This window comes from Gallinula chloropus, assembly GCF_964237585.1.
Source record: "Gallinula chloropus genome assembly, chromosome: 5".
NCBI classification, from domain to species: domain Eukaryota; kingdom Metazoa; phylum Chordata; class Aves; order Gruiformes; family Rallidae; genus Gallinula; species Gallinula chloropus.
Window position 1 is genome coordinate 70,157,605 of NC_140090.1, and position 17,916 is coordinate 70,175,520.

General features: G+C 40.3%; 1 protein-coding gene across 1 annotated transcript in view; it reads right to left on the reverse strand.

The window, feature by feature from the left end:
* Positions 1-17,916, reverse strand: part of LOC311192494 (VPS10 domain-containing receptor SorCS1-like) — a gene marked incomplete at both ends in the record, with an annotated part of 294,792 nt that overhangs the window by 52,733 nt on the left and 224,143 nt on the right. Inside the window, 6 exons of the mRNA XM_084264978.1 lie at positions 1,116-1,223; positions 1,550-1,641; positions 2,837-2,913; positions 3,378-3,480; positions 10,667-10,813; positions 15,135-15,314. Of these exons, the coding sequence (XP_084121104.1) occupies positions 1,116-1,223; positions 1,550-1,641; positions 2,837-2,913; positions 3,378-3,480; positions 10,667-10,813; positions 15,135-15,314 (707 nt within the window). The remainder of the gene's footprint in view (positions 1-1,115; positions 1,224-1,549; positions 1,642-2,836; positions 2,914-3,377; positions 3,481-10,666; positions 10,814-15,134; positions 15,315-17,916) is intronic.

A 17,916-nucleotide genomic window follows, 5' to 3' on the forward strand; every position in this document is an offset into this window, starting at 1 on the left:
GGGAATCCCTTCCATACAAATTAAAATCAGAACCTGAAGGGATCATGCTTCACGCATCTCTATTAACTCAGGTTAGTTTCCAAGCCACATATTCTGTTTATTACAGGTCACTCCATTTTTTTATAGACAGAAACTGAATTTTACTCCTGTTTTTGCAAATCTGATCTCAGGTAAAATGTCACAATTTCTGGCAGGGTGAATCCAGATTTATGCACCACGCAGAGCTCAGCATACCATATTGAAGCTAATCATAATTTTTCATGACTCAGCCTCCAGGCAACATTTTGCCATTCATTTTTATAAAAGAATGTCTTCATTTTCCTGTGTCTCAGTTTAAAAAAAAGAAAGTAGCAGCAAAATACAGCTATAAAAATACCCTACCATCTTTCTTTCAAATATTCATCTGCCAAGAGTAACTCTGCTTTAAATCACACTCAATTTGAGGAGTCAGGTTTCATGCTGATAAGTTAAGTAATAGTAGCTTTGCAGTTTGCAAGGAACCATGTTGTCATTCTCTCAGTCATATCACAAATGAACGTTGATGATTTAGCAACAGAAGACTGCATACCTGGCTTCACAGAGCACTCGGTTTTGTCCCCAGCCAGAAATGCTATTAGGGAAACAAAGCTGGTAAAGAGTCTTATGAGGAGCGGCTGAGGGGACTGGGACTGTTTAGTTTGAAGAAGAGAAGGCTCAGGGGAGACCTTATTGCTCTTTACAACTACCTGAAAGGAGGTTGTGGTGAGCTGGGGGTCAGCCTCTTCTCACAGATACGTAGCAATAGGACAAGAAGGAATGGCTGCAAGTTGCGCCAGTGGATGTTCAGGTTAGAAATTAGGAGAAACTTCTTATCAGAAAGAGTGATTTGGCATTGGAACAGGTTGCCCAGGGAGGTGGTGGAGTCACCGTCCCTCAGGGAGGTTCAAGGAAAGATTGGATGAGGTACTTAGGGACATGGTTTAGTTAGTAATATAGGTGGTAGGGGGATGGTTGAACTAAATATCTGGGAGGTCTTTTCCAACCTTAATGATTCTGTGATTCTTTTACAAATAACCCTCCTAAGCTATTTCTGGTGTCATTCCTGTCACCATTAGCATGATGGCATGCTCACTTACGTCATGATGAGAGTTTCCTCTCCAGGTTCCCCTAATACTCCATCTACAAACAGTGGGAGGGATGTGAAACTGTACTTGCTCCAAGATCTCCCTTCATCAAAACTTAACCTAGTGGAGAAAGCAGAATTAGTATTTTCTTTCCTTAGTCTCCTTCTACTTTACTGAACTCTATAATCAACTACAGCTGCTATAGAGAAATAGGAAACAGCTTCTGTTTGTGGATACTACATTTTTAGTCCTTCAAATAACCACCTTTCTAGGATCAGACTTGTTTGGCTTCATACTGCTGTCCCGTGGCCAATACTTAAGTGGTGGGACTAATAAAGTTAAGTTAGAGTTTGATGTGTTAAGGGAAAAAGGTAACCTAGGACTAACACATACTTCCTGGCATCTGAAAAGAAGGACAGCAGACGTTTAACATAGACAGTCATTACCAGAGATGTCTGATAGGCAGAGATGTGTGTTTTATGGCAACCAGTACTCCACCTTGATCCAGGTACAAAACACTGTGTTCTTCCTCAAAGATCTGAAAAAAAAAAAGCAGCATGTATTTAAATCTATTTCCTGCAATGTCAAGAAAATGTCATGATTCTTTAAGTGTGATTGTGACAGAGGAGAGGTATGTGCTAAGGAAGTCACTGTATAGAGTATTCTTGCATTTTATTTATTATTGTTTTGTTTCTTTGCTTCCCAGGTCCTTGGAAAATGCATTCTGCCTCTGCTTGATACAAAGTTACAAAGTTAGAAACATTAATTTTTATAAGGATCAACATTTTCCCTCCTTTCAATGACAGATTCATGTTTAAAGAAGAACTTTATGTGTTTGCATTTATCTGTCCCTATCTCACATAAGTGATGTAGGCAGAAAAATGAGGGCTGGTCAAACACTGTAAAATAATTAGATTCTTAGAATATCAAATATTTAAAAAAGATTTTCTTTGCCTGTGTCTTTTTTATATTGGCTTTCTGCAAACATCTGCTTTCCTGTTTATATAGCAGCACTGTCATTCTGGGAAAATCACTCCTCCTCTCCATGACTTGGTATCCTATCCAGAAAGTAGGAAGAACAGAACTTCCTATTCTGAGGATAAACACATTCAGAGGTAGAAATGCTTTGTTAACAAGTAGGATATCACTAAATATAAGGCACTTGATTTAACTTCATTATCCAGTGTTTTTCTGTAATTAATGGAGAGATAGTAGGTAGCTTCAGCACAGCATCAACTGAATTTTTGCCTTTTTCTCCATTAACTTAAGAACAAGGCAAAATTATCATTTTATATGGACACTGAACTTGGACAACACATAAGTCCCATAACAGTGAGGGAGAAGCAGACTAGTGCAACTGCCTACTCTATGGAAATTAGAAAAATGGATGAAGAGAAAAATTGTCTGGTAGAAGGGCTGTACAACAGTAAAAGGAAACACATATTCTCCCCATATATATTAATATTTTAATCTGTTCTATGCTTTGCCAAAGAAACTGAAGCCAAACTCTGAGTGGAATTATAAAAATAATTTCCTGTTACAAAAATCTAATGGCATATTCTGTCTTTTTCTCTGGGCATCTGTCTATCTCTCAGAAGGGAATAAAAGTTTTCCCTGTTGTATAGATTACCAAAAAGCTACACAGAACCAAAAGAAAAACAAAATCAGCAAAATTTTGAACCTACTATGACAATTTCCTGATGACTATTTAAACCTGTGACTATGTCTTTTACCTGTCTCCAAGTGTTCCCAGCATCAGAAGAAACAAACATGCTGATGTCATTGTCTGATAGTTCAGTGCCTATATTACCTGTAAAATGAACGTTGATTAGTGATGCAACACCCTAAGAAACAACAGAATTAACAAATCAGGGCAATAAATGTATTTATTTCCTTTTTGTAATCACAGACATTTAACTTTTGGGTAGAGAAAGAGGGGGAAGGGAAAGGAAAGACTTTCAGTTTGAAGAAAATACATATAAAAGTTCTGGTGCATACAGCTCTACACACCTGCATATGGAAAGGAAATGTCCTGGTTTGAATCTGATGTTCATGGGAGTAGAGGACTAGAAGTGAGCTCCTCGGTCTTGAAGGTCCATTTCCACAAAAAACATGGCAAGTTGAAGGCCCATATGGACTTCTGTTTGACAGGCTTCCTTCCTTCCCCATACCGGTGGTGTGACACCCCACTCAACACCCTCCACACCCATCACAAACTCAAGATTTTGTCGTTGTTTGCACATCATACACAGGTGATCTTTAAATGTTTCATACCTGAAGCTACAATAATACTGGGGGCAGTGTCTCGGCTGGCGATGTTTCCTGAGGTATAGGGATTCTCTGAGACCTTCAGGTGAAGATGAAGGGAGCAATAGGGCTATGGAGAAAGGGGAAATATAAGTAAAAAGCAGACAAAACATGAACTGCATGATCCTATTTCTACAGGCTTAGAAATAGACAGTGTCTTTCAGTATTATTTCCTAACCACTGCATCCAGCTGCCCTTCGAAACGTACAGCCACTGTCCTGGTTCTGTTGCAAGAGCTTCACTATCATTTTCTAATGCAACCTGCTCCCACTGGGAAACTGATTCACTATGCTGAATCCCTCTCACAAGGACAAGATCTTTGAGACTGTGCCCACAAAGCAGGTGATCAGGTTTGCAAGAGCAGGTAATGGTAAAGACTACTCAGTTTCCCAGCTCCTAGCTCTCTTGACAAGCAAGCAAGGCTGCAGATACAACAAATCAACTCTCAGAGTAGCAGTGCCCAGGTTATATCTGCAAAAAAGAAAGCAATATAACCTTATTGGTGTGGTGCCGAGTCACCACTAATTAGCCTTAAGAAACAAATTAATTCAGACAGTATCATACTGTTTCTTGACTCTGAGTATTTTTGACATGACTGTGTTATACGCTGCACTAAGAGGAAATACCAGGACTAGAAGGTGTTAGTTTAAAAGGTGTTTAGCATGATGTTTCATTATCCCATTGGATGTGGCCTTTGAGATTTCAATACAAATACACCCATAGAAGCCCCACCTATTTGCTACTGATTTTGTATGTCAAGTACTCAGGTAAGACAGGAATGGTACAGAGTAAATCAGGTGAGCAAGAAGGGAAGACAGACAAGCAGATTTCTAAAGTTGATATTACAAGTCTCTCCAAATCTGTAGTCTGGTAGCTTGAGAATTTTTTAATAATATTTGCATTTTTGGGGGGTTTCATCTTCAATATTTTTTTCTTCCAAACCTCACGAAGGCTCCTTTGTGAAACTGGGTAAAGAAAGGGTCTTGGAAAAATATTGGCAAGAAAACCTGAAGCAAACTAACCAAACTGAGGGTGTCATCACACAGGAACACAGAGCAAAGCTTCAGCTTGCACAGCTCTGTAAGATGGGCAGGAGAGGCTATGCAGAAGGTCCTTCAGCCTCTTAGGAACAGGCCTTTCTGTCTAATATCAATTGCCTAAAGGCTAGCTCTCCAGTACCAGAGGTTTTGCAGGCTTTGTCTGCAGGAGACCTAGCCCCACCGGTCACTGGAGAAAGACCACCAATCCATCCCTTCTCCACATCTCTGAAATTAAAATTTCCCTGTGCAAAATGACAACAGCAGAAGGATTTTTGGACGAAGGTGAATGTGGGTGGTGAGGAAGGATGGGAGCTCTTACTCATGCGACACAGAAAAAGGGGACATGGGTTGTGCAGAAGGAACACAACCTGCCAAATGGAATGTACTGAGCAGCCTAACTCTAACTGACAGCCTTGCGAGGGCAGCCTCTGGAGCAGCCTGGGGGTGTGGGAAGAGAGTGGAAACCAAATCAAGCTGACATGCATGCAGGAAGTGGAAAAGCATTGCAAGAGCCTGTATTCTTCCCTTTTACATTTTTATTCATTGTGAAAACTAAATACAGGACATATTCCTAAAACTAACATACTCCAAGCCCACTTAGGCATTTTGAAGACAGTAGCTAATGACAGCAACTCAGCCAATTCCCCACTCTGACAGAGATTAGACCTCATTAGCCTCAAATCTTTGTGCTACTAGAGGTTTTCTTTCAAATTTGTCTCATTTCACAGATAGAGTACACAAAAAAGGAATATACGTCTCAAATGTTAAAAGCCAGGTCATGTGTCTAAGCAGAAAGATGGAATATATAGAGGCATAACTTATTATTGGTTGAAGTGCAGTAACGATTGCAGTGTCTAATGACAACTGGGTATGGTGCAAAAACTAACATAGGCATTCTAGCCAAACACCTGAAGTATTTGCCCATGTCCATCCCATGTCTTTACTGTGACAGCATCCCCGTTGTACACCTTTTCCACCCATACCCTTACACAGTTCCACTGACAGATATTTTTCCACACTGGTTTACCATCCATTACACTATTATTCCTCATCTACCTCCCTCAGCTTAATTTACATACAGACAGCTTTGTTTTTTAGCATTTCTATCAATTTTCTCTATCTTTCTTGTTGTTACCAACATGCTAGTGAAATAATTACTCTCATCAGAACCACCAGTTTTGGGTTTCCCTGACATTGTCGAGTACTCAGCAGTTGCTTGGTGATGCACGGACACTGAGGAAAAGACAATCACTGCCAGGGAACATTTTCAAACAAGGCAGAAGATAAAGCATGAGTGACATAGCCCATTGCTCTAACTGCTGTAGTTTTTACAATCACGCTGGCATTCATTACTTGCTTCCTAATATTTTCAAGCCAAGCACTTTTATGCTCCCTTCTCAGGAGGCTCATCAGTCCTTACTAATATTTTTCATCAATACCTACAAATCCACTTCTTGGCAAAGAAGTGGCATCTTCTGCAAAGCCCACCTGAACGGTCTCCAGTTGCATGACACATACAAACCAGCTATTAGTGACTGTCCCTGATCAGGAGTGGGGCAAATTATTAAAGCACAAGGATGATGCTAGACACTATTCACAAAACTGGGGGTAGTCAGAGTATTTGCTCACCTGCAATAGGAAGAAGCAATGAAGAGAGATAAACACTTCTAGGAGAGAAATTCAAAACACCTCACTAAGATGCTTAAATTATTCTGTAGCAGATGGTGTGAATGCCCTCCCTTACAAGAAATAGGTCTTTGTCCTGAAATCCTTATAATCCATATAGACAAGACAAACAAAATGTGGGAGGGAATAAACAGATGTCTGGGGAAGAGAGGCACAGAGAAAATAAATGACTTGCCCAAGGTCACATAGGAAAATGGAGAAAGGCCTAAAAATTGAATCAAGATTCTCCTGAGATTCATCCCAGTGTTTTAAGCACAATACTATCCTTGAAAGCTAATTTACTAACTCTCCTGGACAGATGTCCATAATTTGTAAGGTAGAATTACTTCTCTGTTAACCACTACACAGCACAAGATCAGTATCAAACAAAACCAGTATCTTTGGGATATTATAGGTTGGTAACTATTTTATGAAGATCAAGTGCATTCATCATAGAAAACAAGTGGTATAACCACAAAAAATAAAGCTGTGGGATTAAATTGAACTTCATTGCTTTTTTCCATCCTCATTATTCAGAGCTATCTCACAAAAAATGCAAAGAAATTCTTTGAGTTGCTCTGAAAAAAAACACCTCAAGCATACTGTCAGTAGAGGGATGGTTCCATCTGGCCTGCCTTGTGTTTCAACCAGATTCCCTCATAACCTCCTTAACTGCCAACTTAGCTGCTATGTACTTATTTCTGCATTAACTTTCCCTTAGTTTAGGTTTAAAGACCAGATGCACAGAGCACTCGCATGCTGGGGACCATCCTGTCACTCTGGGAAAGGGCAGATTCCATTCTGCCAACAAGCTGGGACATACGTCATTGCTGTGTCCCAAGCTATAGCTAGAGACAATTATGTTGAAAACCAGCAGCATGAAAACATTAGTATCTGCTCTGGAGTAAGGATGGGAGCTAAGCTAGATGTACAATGAACTATTAAGAATTAGCCTAGCTATGCCATAAGGAGAAGCAGGACAATCCCAAGAACACTAATGTGGAGACGTAGAAGCAGCAACTGATGTAAGGAGGTAAAACGTCCAGTGATGGCTAAAGAGATGAATGGGGTTTGGAAGCTGTTTAAATACTGCAGCTATGTCGCTTTGACAAGGAACAGAATTGCTTCAGAGCAGAGGACAATTCCTTTTCTCCATGCTTTTCCACAGTAGAATGCCATTACAGATCCCTGACTTATTTCCAGGAATGTACAAGTACTTTTGTTTTTAAAATTTCCCCTATCACTCCTAACTTCTGTGAACTTTTCTCTTTCATTTCCTGAATTCTTGCTTTCCTTATTCTGCCTTCAGCTTCCCCCATCATTAACTGTAAAGCTCAAATCAGATTTTTAAATATCTTGGCTCTCTCTTGCAGGGTTGCTGTTTTACTTTGCGATTTTGGTGCATTTTCTGTAGCTCCCTTTCATTTGCAGGCAGACTTACCTGATCCTAACAAGTCATTTTAGTTCAGATTTCATCTATTTGCTTTCTTGCGAATTTGCAAGTCAACCACCTGAGACCCTGTGTGTTCAGCTGATGATCTGTGCTCTGTTACCATTCCACTGGCTTGTGACAACCTAAGCATGGAGGCAGCAGACAGGCTCAGGACTATTTCGCCTCATGTTAAGGGAAGAGGAAAAATAAACATGGCTAAACATTCCTCTGACCTTATCATGGGGAAGGGCTAAGTTCCTTACCATACTTTGTGGAAGGGCAAAGACTGAGCTACATGGTTCAAGTCCATTGAGAATGTGTCCCTTACCACTCTGAAATCATGGACTGATTTCTACAGATGCCATGGAGCTGAGATGCCTACCCCAGCCCAGGTCACAGAGCATTTAGGAAGTGGTTGCTTTCCAGTGAAAACAGGATGACAACCCTGCATGCAGTTTGCATGGGTGGAAACAATTGTCAGGGCAACTACCTGGCTGCACAGACAGCAACGTAAGCATGAATTAATGTTTAAACAGTGGTTTGTACACAGGAGCAATAAGGATATAAACACAATCCATAGAGAATCAAAAGTTTGTCTGGGTCACTTCTTACTACAAATGCCCGCACTTCTGCCCCTGCTCGTGACCCCTTATAATCACTTTTGTTGGAAAAGACCTTTAAGATCATTAAGTCCAACAGTTAACCCAGCACGGCCACATCCTTAAGCACCACCATCTAAGTCTTTTAAATACCGCCAGGGATGGTGACTCAACTACTTCTCTGGGCAGCCTGTTTCTATGACTGACAGTCCTCTGGGTGAAGAAGGTTTTTCCACCTACCCTGGCACAACTTGAGACCATTTCCTCTTGTCCTACCACTTCTTATTTGGGAGATCAGACCATCTTCCATTCAGCTGCAACCTCATTTCTGGTAGTTGTAGGAAGCAATGAGATCTCACACAGCTTCCTTTTCTCCAGGCTAAACAGCCCTCAGCTCCTCATAAAACTTGTGCTGTTGACCATTCCCTAACTTCATTGCCCTTTGGACACTCTCCAGCACCTCAATGTCTTGTCAATGTCTCACCAGTGCTGAGTGCCGAGAGACAATATCTTCCCTAGTCCTGCTGGATATGCTATTTGTGATACAACCCAGGATGCCATTGGCCTTCTTGACCACTTGGGCATACCACTGGCTCATATTCGGCCAGCTGTTGACGAACACACCCAGGTCCTGTTCTGCCAGGCAGCTTTCCAGCCACTTTTCCCCAAGCCTATAGCACTGCAGGGGGTTGTTGTGACCCAATTGCAGGACCCAGCACTGAGCCTTTGCGAACCTCATACAGTTGGGCCTTGGCCCATTGATCCAGCGCGTCCAGATCCCTCTATAGGGCCTTCCTACCCTCAAGAAGTTCAACACTACTGCCCACCTTGGTGTAATTTGCAACCTGACTGATGGTCAATTTGATCCCATCATGCAAATCATTAATAAAGACATTAAAGAGCACCAGCCCAAGTACCGGTGAGAACAGCACTGGTGATGGGCTACCAGCCAGGTTTACCTCCATTCACCATAACTCTTTGAGCCTGGCCATCCAGCCCAGTGAAGCCTTGCCTGGTTTTGCCACCCCCATGTTTTTTACTTTGTTGGCTTTGCAAGCCCCTGAAAATATTACACTATCATATCATAAAATAAAAAAACTTGGGTTTCTGATAAAATTGATCATAATTTGAAAAAGTCAAGGTGTGGGGTTTTTTGGTCAAATAAGCTCACTTGAACTAAAAGTACATTACAGTCTATTTGAAATACAAAGACTTCTACACATAACCCCTTCCAAAAATTCAATTGCTTTATGCCTGCAAAGTTCTCTGAATGTCATCTTTTTTGTTTTCATCTTCTAGAAAGATTTAATTTAAAAAATGCCCTTAGTTACAATTTTTAAAAACTTGGAAGAAGAAAACAAATCCTCCCAAATTTAGTCATGCTCTGAAATAAATCTTCTGTTTGACCACCAGTCCTCCCTATTTATTTTTTCCAAACTGGAGAGAAAATCAAAGGCTTGCATTTTTGGCCAAAAAAATCAATTACCTGACGATCTTCAAATATCAAGTTATTTATTCTTTGCTCTTGCAATAATGCATGGGGTTCAGTTAAATGATTAGTAGCTGGATACTACAATGTACAAAATGTAATGCTGATTCAGAGTCCAACAGCTGCCTCAAAATGAGAAAACTTTGTTTCTTTTTTTTTTTTTCCCTGGATGGAAAATAACATGCAGGTAAAGGACAGAAGGAGGAAAAGCAGTGTAATTAGTGCCCCTGATTCTGCCTGGAGGCATATTAGAATTCATGAAATATAAAAGCTATTACTGAGAATCTCAGAGGCTGGGGTTCCGAGTGTTATACCGCTACTGTGTATGGCTTATACTGGCTGAAAAACATGTTGAGATCAGACTAATATTTCCAATTTGACAGAGATCTCAAATTCTATTCACACTGCTTATATTTCACTTTCACTCAGTTTGCATATAATTATGATTAAAGACTTAGATATATGTTGATCTATATCAATTAGTACCGAGACAGATACAATATACACCCAACTCATAGCTACACATATATTGGATGAATGTGTCGATTCTCACTCCTGAGTTAAAAGAGAAAATGATAAATATTAATACTGCCAACAGAGTGGCCTGAAAGAAATCAGATCTCTCCTTTCCTTTGAGCCTGTCTCAAGTTATTAGGTCCCTGGCAGTTCCTGAGCTATAATAGCTCACTCCTCCCATCTAGTGTCCAGAGAATCAACTGCTCAGAAACAGCGTCCAGCTTCACCTGCTGGTTAAGAGGTAGCCGTCAGAAGGAAACTGATCTACGAAGCTTCCTTTTGTTCCAGAAATTAAAATTAAACTAAATTACAATGCCAGCTTTTGCAATACCACCTGGCAGTGCAAAGCCCAATGTACTGCACTTTTTAATAGCAGAATTCCCTCCATGAAATACACTGCATGGAGAGAGGAGCTGCCCTCTCCTTCTTGTGTTGCCTACTAGAAAAAGATTGTCCTGGGATGTTACCACCTCCCAAGTCCCCCCCCTTCTCCCCCTTTCCCCTCAGATACTTACTAGGAGACAATGAATGGGATTTCCTCTCAGATCAGTGTCCGGAGCCTGTAACAAATTCCAGTCTCTCCCTTTGTTGTAGGTGATGAAAGTTTTCACTTGGTTGTCAATCTTCTTGTTAGCCAAGAACATTCCCTTTATACCTGCTACCTAGGAAAAATTGACATGGCTGAAAAATAGATCAAGCCGACGCAGGTTGTGTGCACGTGTCTCTCTTGCTCTGTCAAAACCAACAGGGATCCAGTGGCTGCATCAGTGTGGTAGATGTCAGAGCAACAATTGCCAAGGAGCATCAAAGGATGGCAAATTGAGGTGCTGGTGACAAGATAAGGCCATCACAAGTGGAAAGGTGACAAATGGAAAAGAAAGCTTATATTTCAGAATCAGCATGGGAACATGGTAAGGTGTCAACAGCATTATCACTAAAGTGACAAACTCTTGACTGTGCAGGCATCTTTCCTCCTGAAAGATGAAAAATGTACAGGGCAATTATTTGTCTCTTGCACAGCAGTAGCAGGAAACAGAAGCAACTTTGGCCTTGCAAAGAAAATGGCAACACACATAAACAGTTCAGTGCATCTATTCTCATAGAACCTGCTTAAGACATTTCATCAAGGATCCCAATGTGTTCCAACAAGATAACTTGGGGCACAGAGGTATTTTCATTATAGTTTCATATTTTGAGGAAAGCAAAGCACTGGTGACTCAAGCAAGGCCACCCAGAATGCTAGTTAAAGAGCTAGCAATGAAAGTCTCATCCTTATATTTTTCCTGGTTTTTTACCTAGAAGGTTTAGTCCATAGACCTGCAGGAGGGTTTTGCAAAGATGTGATGCTAACAGACTCACATTGGAACCAAGCCCAAAAAAGTCAACCTCAAACCACAACTCACACTGCAGAATGTTCCCATCTTCTCAGCACACTGAAAATCAATAGCCCAATAGGTGCTGCAGCTTGCGAATGAATTTGTTAGGCTGTCATTCTGCAATTTGAGTGCTGCAATAAAAAGGGAAGTCAAATCGGGAGGAGGAGGGGGAAAATGAAAAACTTTTTTGTTTCCAGCAAGTCTGTTCAGTCATCTACCCCATCACTTCTTCTGATGTAGAACTAGTACACAGAACCATTCATTGACACTTTTTATTCATAGAGATTATTACTTAAATGACATCACATGACAAATGGTTACACCACAGATTCCAAGTTTGTTCCAGCTCAACTGATTTAATTATATGGCTGGATTTGGAAGCTACAGCTCTGAGTGTGTAGGACCTTATTTCACTTTTAGTCACGTGCTGTGGGACTAGTAATGTACAGTGCATTAATGTACTTGTTCATTCCAAATAGCACTTTCATGCTTGAGCAATGGCACTGAATTGCATTTGAGGTTTGTATATATGCTATATTGTTATAATAGGCAACGGTCTTTAGGTAGTTAACTGGTGTATTGTTGATATTAGCATACAAAGATAATATTTTCAATATTTTTAGATGCATTGTTTGGTCCCACCCAACTAAGCATTCAGAATTTCTGTTGTAAGAGAAAGGCACCCTGAAAAGACAAAGGTAATCTGTCTCCCAGTGATACTGCATGAACAGACAGGGCTGGGAAAAATAACATAGTTCTGCCTTTACTACCAGAGGCCAGAGCCTATAGCTCCATTTGTACTTTTCTTTGTTGTTCTGAAATAGCTGTATTATATAGTCCCTGTGAAATACTGGCCATAAATGATTAAAGAGCATTTTATGTACCAGGTGATAAATGTGTTCTGAAATCCTGTGAATTTTTCTTTTTATGATTCTAGTCATGGGCTGGGACTCAGAATCCTTTCCTGAGAAAGCAAAGTGTAAGTTATTCTGTCAGTCTTGGACAGCTTTATCTTAAGAAAAGACTGCACACACTATACATGTTTGTGAGCTCTCTGTAGGAAGAGATACACCTATTGGATATACGTAACCATGACACACACAGACCCATTCATCCCTATTGTTCATACAATCATAAGAGAGAAAGAATAATGCAAGTAAGTGCATGGCCACCAGTGGTCAGAGAGAAAAGCACTCCATCGGCTCCTACACAGGCATTGTAGACAATTCTCACTGCTCTGAATGCACTGTGTACAGATACAAATACTGCCTACAGTTTTAGAAAGATTCATACAAGACAGTAGAACAAACAACTCAAAACACATTATTCACTCCCCATCACCAACTTTCTATGTCAAACACATACTTCCATCTAACATTCATCCTGCTAAAAAAATAAGTCGCAGAGTGATAAGCATATATATCATAGCTATAGGCACATCTCCTCACAGTCTGTTATCACTTCAGGCATGGGTTACCAAAGGCAGGATTGTCTTGCTATGGACCTATCCAACTACAGAGTCAAGCAGAACCATACCACATCACTGGAGAGGTGCAGGAACTGGAAAGGGCACTCAGACCAAATAGCCAGTGGCTCTTACTCTTCCCTTGCTCTAGGAGATGGTTTTTAGGACCCTGTGGTCTTTAGGACCTTCTGACCGCTGAGTCATGCTACTCGTGAAGCATCAATGCAAGGTGGTGGAGAGAAGAGCAAATAACAAAAGAGGGAATAGTGTCCCCCCAGGAGTGGCCCCTACAAGGTCCAGCTCCCACACTGAATTAACAGTGAATGAAAGGCTCCTGATGACTTACAGAAGAGATGGGAGAACTTGATGAGGCATCATGAAAGAACTTCTATTTCTCTTCATGCCCAATGCAATTCCCTGTTGAGCAACACTGAGCAGATTCATCTTCGATGTAAAATCAGTTTAGGAATCTACATAAACACATTCACTACAGTGCAACCAGAAGAACTTACTTCTAAACACCCGACAAACATGCACACAGACACGTGCACATTCAACAGGTCTTTCTCTGGCATCTTCTCAAATAAGCTTGCTTTTCTAAATATACTGCTGTCACCACAGAAAAACTCATTGCAAACTCTACACTTCCTTTTCATTTATCTATGGATTTTTTTCTTCTCTCATCTTCATCTCCATTTACCCCTAGAGCATTCATCATTTGCAACTACTGTACTGGCAGAATCACACTGGACGTCTTTCTGTTCCCTTCCAGCTAGAACATCAAATTGAAAGGAAGGTTTGTGCCAGGTTCAGTGTCAGCCAATATTTTTTCTATCTAGATAATCAGCAGATATGACGCTACAAGTCTGATTTCATCAATTTCAATCCAGGTTACTGTGTGGTGTCAGCCTAATAAAACAAAACAAAGGCTTTTCTTTCCCCCTGGGATGTAGGACACCTTTACATAATGCAGTGAAACTGTTTCTTGAGCTGACAGTAATAAGAGGGAACAGTTTTCCATGGGCTGCCAATGTTGCAGAGAGATTAATAGTAAAAATTTCCAAATGACTTAAATGCCATTGCCCATCCTCCTACAATTCATCTGCATTTATGTACACTTGGGGTCTCTGTTTGGACAATTCAAGGTGGTTTCCAACTAAAGGGCAGCTGAAGGAAAACTATGTAGCAGAGCTAATATTCAGACAGTGATGGGGAAATATGGGAAGCCTTTTCATTTTCAAAGGAACTCGGATCTATTTCATGGTCTTTATTCTAAATGGTCTGAAAATACCCTGGAGGAGACCTGAAAAGAGAAGCTGACCCTCAAAACAGCAGCTGAGGATCGAATTTCTTCTTAGCCGAGCAATGTCTCTGGTAATAAAAGAGACAGGCGAGCAAAAGAAGTACAAGGGCACATTAAACGTCCTATTCTTTGGATCAGTTGCTATAGTAGACAATGTACATTGGCCTTTGTACAGGTAAGCTTAGGCAGAATGTAATTCTCAGAAAAAGGCTCAGGGGTAAAAGGCACATAAAATCAGGTAGGAGAGTTTCTATGCTCATGGGATAGCCCAATAGCTAAAATCTTTTCAGCTCCCAGAATACGCTGAGGAAGGTAACAAAGAAAAAACCCAACAACCTGCTATCTCTCCTAACTTCTAAAACAAGAGATTAGGCATTCAGAAATGCAACAATAATTGGAGAATAAAGCTATTCAGAGGTTGGGAACTTTCAGATCCATAGGCTGGACCAATGTGAGTCAGCAAGATTTAAGCTGAGAAACTTAAAGAGTTCCTCTTAGGGACTGAATGAATTATTCCACTACGTGTTTTGATGCACACCTTCCTATGCATAAAACTGTCATGAGCTCTTCCTTACCTGAGAATCTATATAGAGTACAGCAGTGAATCTGTTCATAGTATTAGGCTAGGCCTAAACTCAACACCTGCATCAAACCAGACCTTGAAAGTCATCTGTTTGCACTGAGGCCCTGAAGTAAAAGGAGGGTAAAACTATGTGTTCAGTCACTTTTTGGCTCTTCTGTTCACAGGCATATTACAAGACTGATGTGCAACAAGGAAACAGTACTGGCATTAGGTGAGCTCCTGAGACAGGAATGAGATGTTTGGAGTCATGACATACCTCATAGAGGTCAATCATCACATTCCCCTCCAGCCCTTGACTGCTCTTGACATTTTCCAAGGCCAGGGTGAAGTACACCCCTCGGGTATCCGAGATATACAGATTGTAAGTGTCGTTCTGGTTCCACTCTTGAACAGCTGCAAACACCTGATTCTCATCTGTGCTGATAACATGCATGTCCTGGGGAAAGAAAAGAGATGAAGGTTACTAGAGGGAGCTCTGTTCTGTCATTTCCAAGGGCACCAAAGTAATTGTGGAGGAGCAAGGGATATATTTAGGCTGGAGTTTAATCGGCATCTGTAGACAACGCTCCTGTAAAGCAGATAATTCCATCCAGGAATATTTTACACCAACTCTCTTCTGCCAATATTCAAAGTGGTAATTAACAGATCAGGTGTTAATTGAACATTTACATTGGCAGTAGAATGTTATACAACAGCACTTCCCCCCCCTTTCATTTTAATTAGTACTTTGTTCAGGGGGAAATGGGGTTGTTCATTTCTTGCGGGTTTTTTTTGGCAACAGAACGTTAACACTTGGAATCACAGATATTAAAAATGTGGGGGGGGTTGTGTTTTAAAGACAAAAATATAGTAGCATCTGAGACATCTGCTTCTTGCCTTGTATTCAGAAACCAAGTATGCTTGAGAACTGATACAAGGGGGATCTAATGGGTTAATGACTGCACCCAGTGCTGCTGTTGTTTATTATTTCTAATGACAGTATTGACTAGAAGCCAAGGCACTGGACCACTGTCCTAAACATCTGCCAAGAAATATAATGAAAGACAATTTTAATCTTCACTAGATGTAAAGATTGTAAATCACTGTTAGATCACTAGTGTTGTGAGTGAGGTTTTGTTTGAATGTTTTTTGGTGTGTTACAACAGGCAGGAAACAATGAAAAGTTTACAAAATTGAAGAAAAAACCAGAAACTATTAAAACTGATTCCCTCTTCCAGTGCCTGGAGAAACTATTACCTAGTGGGAAAAGCCACCAAGAGACAGATTGTTATAATGAAATTCCCAGGCTCTATCTGCCCAACACAGGCACCCTGAGTTCTTCAGTGCCATAAAAATCTGTGGAGGTAGGAAAAGAAATGCAGATTTCTTAGCACCAGGTGATTCCCAGAAGATTCAGCTGTTCTGTCTGTTTTGGGCAGATATCCCAAAGTTATTTTGGTTCCATGAATCTCAGCCAGGTCTTTCTATATGCAAAACTGAGAACTTTATCAGAAAACATGCTCTTTGGAAGCTGATGCTACATCTTCCCTCTGTTAATAATAGTCTTTGACAACTTGCTTTCTTGTGGTTTTTGTAGAAGGAATTAGTATTTCTAGATGGAGCCTTATAATGTAAAGAAAAATAATATAAAGTAGAAATCTGATCTATAAATCTGAAAGTGGATCCACCATGAAGTTAAGATTCAGAAAAGTTGTTTGTTGATACAGATCCAGATCTGAGTATGGAGTGGATGAATATTCATTCGATTTTCTTGCTGCTTTGCGCTAGAGAAAAACGCATCCCAGAAGATGGTCTGGTTTTGTGGAGGAACAGATTGGCTTAAATCCTGAGGCAGTAGGAAAGGTATATAAGCCCAATTGCCTTCTACTAACTGTGGTTTTGAATAGATATCCACTCTTAGCTCCAGCTGTGCTAGCAGAAGTTACTGCTGCACCTCTTTGTCAGAGGCTCCTTATTTCAGACTGTCACCCTAGTCAATCTGTTGGTAGAGTAGGTGCTCCTAACGTGCTTCAGGCAATGTTGGCTAGCACCGCTCTAATATCAAGTTTAAACTTTTTTGTACCTGACATAGGCACAGGCAGACCTCTCCATTTAAACATAGACAGACATTAAAAGTAAAATTCATTTTGTCTGGTGAATGCACACTTTCATTAACTTGCCATTTCAATCAATAGTTTTGTAATAACTAAGGAAGAGATGTAAAAACATATTTTTTATCAGCATCATGGAAAATTAAAAGCTATTTCATGAATGCTTTAGACACAAATAAGTTAATTTGTTCACTAGATGCTTCCTGGGTTTTGATCAGTTCATGCTGTAAGATGCAATAGTAAAGAAAATCCCAATATGCCTGGAAAAACAGAGACTGATATAGAATTGGCATAATGTATGTAGAGCAGAAAGCTAAAAAAAAAATAAAATATAGTCTTCCAGCTGTTTGCCTTTGGGGATTGATTAACTTTTCTTCTTAATGCAGCCTTATCCAATAGATGTAGTTACAAAGCAAAGCTTTGATAGAAAGATCAGTATATGAGCATCAAACAGACTCTTGATCGACATCAGGTTGGGGTTTTTTTGTTTCCACATTGGGAAAACTAAAATTAATCAGCATATCATAGTCTCTTCTATTTTATTTTTTAAGGGTGGGGGGTTACTTTTTCAAGGAAGGAATAATAGAAAAAGACCGCATTTATCTTGATATGGAGCAAGATCTTCGCTGCATCTTGCACTACTACAACAGATACTCATTTTAGCTCTTTAAAGAAAGGGAAAAGAACAAGGACTGAAGTAAGGCATCTTTCTCAAATAGTCATTGTCATATTCAGGGTATCCCCATGCATCTGCCTGCTTTGAATCTGAGCTTTCGCCTCTCTGTTCCCACACCTAGCGGAAGTATATTAATATGCAGTTCTTCTGCCTGTCCCTCTTGCTTTCCTAAAGACAAAAGTAAGAACATGATGCTGTACATGGGTTTGATCAGGTGTCTACTCAAATGACTAAGGGATGAAGGCTTTCTGAATTACTAAACATACTTCAAT